A 2,418-nucleotide genomic window follows, 5' to 3' on the forward strand; every position below is an offset into this window, starting at 1 on the left:
GTTTGCGTGCTCTTTCTTACGATAGGTGGATTTCCACGTTCAGTTGCTCCGCCGCACGACACAATGGACTGGCAAATTGACACTTTGTTAGGTAAACAATTCAAAATCCTTGTCTCTTGCGCATTACTTTGTCAGTAGTCGGTAAAAATTTAACAACCCTTTTGGCCACCAGAGGCATTGAACTCTAGAATACCACTTGAATGGTGCCTTTAAAAAAAGGTAGAAATAGGACTTACAAATTTGTGCTACTTTCGACTTTTAATTCAGTTGAAAAATTACTTCAGCACCTCAGTTGCTAGAGTACTTCGGATATAGGCCATCGACATTTGGTGACCCTGAATCTTGATGGAAAGTCCCTCACACTCTAGATTTAGCCGCTACCCATATGCACAAAAAGGGGGTGAAAAGGATACACGCATCATTCGTGTTGTAACAAACCCTTCAATTTATAAGTAAGTAACAATCCCGAAAGATATTTCCGTAGCGGAGCAACACCAGAGACAGTTTAACCCATCAAAACGCCACGTGAGGGACGGGCGAGGGTGGCAGGCTATGGACAACCTAAAAAAACGTCAGTTTATGGAGCTAGATTTATGAGTTAGCAGTGAACGCATGGCGCAAGAAAGTTCTGATGGAGTAAAATCTTTGATGGACAAGTTTAACCAAATTTGCAAGGTAAATGATGAAAGTTAACATGGAATTGAAAAACGCCCATCTAACTTTTGTTACTAGTTGTTAAAAAGTTGTACTTTTCTATAAGAAACTACCCCCGACTCAATACCCACGTTGAGCTAATAGCCAACTGAGATGTAAAATAATGAAAATCTCCTCATTCTGGTTCTCATTGCCCTTCTATTACATATTGTGAGGCTTATTTGGGATATGCAGGAGATACACATCAGGTCTAGAAGCTGCCTCCGGAAGGAGAACTTGTGTGTGTGTGGTGAAAGAAGCATTCCAGGGCTATTGGTACTTCCGGTCTTACTTATCTTCGCCTAGACAGCCCCGTTGGGGTCGTTTAGCCTAAATCGCCAATTTTACTGATTTGTAGGCGTGAGGATAACCACAAATTTCACATTCCCAAATTATAACAAAAGGCCTCGTAAGAGCAAACTCCAATTTTTTCAGAGTAAATAGCAGATGCGAGAAGTGATTCCATGCAGCGAAATAGGAAAAAGGTAGTGATTGCATTATACAAGTCCATTCAACATCCTTAGAGGAAGCATTGAGGCATTCTCACGCTACCTCGGGTACTAGTTACGCAGTCCTTTAGGCAAGTGTTGCGCATGAAAAGCGAGTAACAAGTGAATTGCTCTCAGGTCAGTCTCAAACTATACTTTCCAAGTAAATGCTTATAATCCGACTTACGATGGGAGGGTATAGGAGAAAAAACCATCAAAACTTACAAGATATATTATTACCAATGAACTTAACGGATTGCTTACTGTAACGAGAAGCCGTCATAACGTAAACAATCTCAAATCACTTGACTGCGGCTGCAATGGCCAAAGCTGGGACCGTGTGGAGGAATTTGAGCTGCTTAAATCAGTTCTATGGTGTGACATTAGCCTCTTCACTCGCACAAAGATAGGCAAACACATTTTATGACTGATAATAAAGCCTCTGATATCCAATAAAACCGCCAGAAGTAGCTCGGATACCACAAATCCATAATTTTTAAAGACAAAAGCTAAAGCTTATAAGGGAGCATATCAAAAATAAAACAGTCGCCTATGGACTGAATCAACTCATCGGTTTTATTGGATGGCATAAATTCTAAATATGCCCTTTAAATAGTAGATTTTAGCTGCAGAGGCTCACTTCAGAAGGCATATCAAAACTACACCGAATTTTAGTACCCGATCAAATCTTGAGTACGGCATGATAACCATACTAGAATTTGAAAAGCCTCAACGTCTCCAGAGATAGATCAGATAACAGGCAGAGCATGGGTACAACTCACATCACGATTATCCCCAAAATTTCCGGGGTCAGGACCACCGAAAAAGTTAAACGATCCGCCGGTAAGTTCGGAGATACCCTTTCCCAAGGCACCGACAAAGCTCGAGAAGGAGGACTTGAGGTTCGAGAAAGGAACGGTTAGATCCCCGTCATCGTCAACTGAGTTGGAAAAAAGGAGGCGTTATTTTTTTCATTCAATGGCGTTTAATCTACACCAATGGGTTAGAATGCCAATTATTATCTGTGTCTGCAACTGCACGAAAGTGGTTTGATTGAATTTAAGAGCTTAGGATTTCATTTATAAATATCCAAATAAAAGTCTAAAAAAATTCACGTTTAAGCATCTAAGTATCGCATATGTAGAGAATCATTGGTGGGAAATTAGGACTCGCTTTTTTATTGGCCCAAATATAATGACTACGCCGTAAGCGAAAATGACAACTCAAAAAATCCCAT

The 2,418-nt window shown here is 40.4% G+C and overlaps 1 protein-coding gene across 1 annotated transcript in view; it reads right to left on the reverse strand. All coding sequences in view use genetic code 11, as the record gives it.

Moving 5' to 3' along the window:
• EGR_07363 (hypothetical protein) overlaps positions 1 to 2,418 on the reverse strand; it is a gene marked incomplete at both ends in the record, with an annotated part of 8,667 nt that overhangs the window by 3,922 nt on the left and 2,327 nt on the right. The window contains one exon of the mRNA XM_024496612.1: positions 1,964 to 2,121. Coding sequence (XP_024348991.1) covers positions 1,964 to 2,121 — 158 coding nt within the window. The remainder of the gene's footprint in view (positions 1 to 1,963; positions 2,122 to 2,418) is intronic.

This window comes from Echinococcus granulosus, assembly GCF_000524195.1.
Source record: "Echinococcus granulosus chromosome Unknown EG_S00075, whole genome shotgun sequence".
NCBI classification, from domain to species: domain Eukaryota; kingdom Metazoa; phylum Platyhelminthes; class Cestoda; order Cyclophyllidea; family Taeniidae; genus Echinococcus; species Echinococcus granulosus.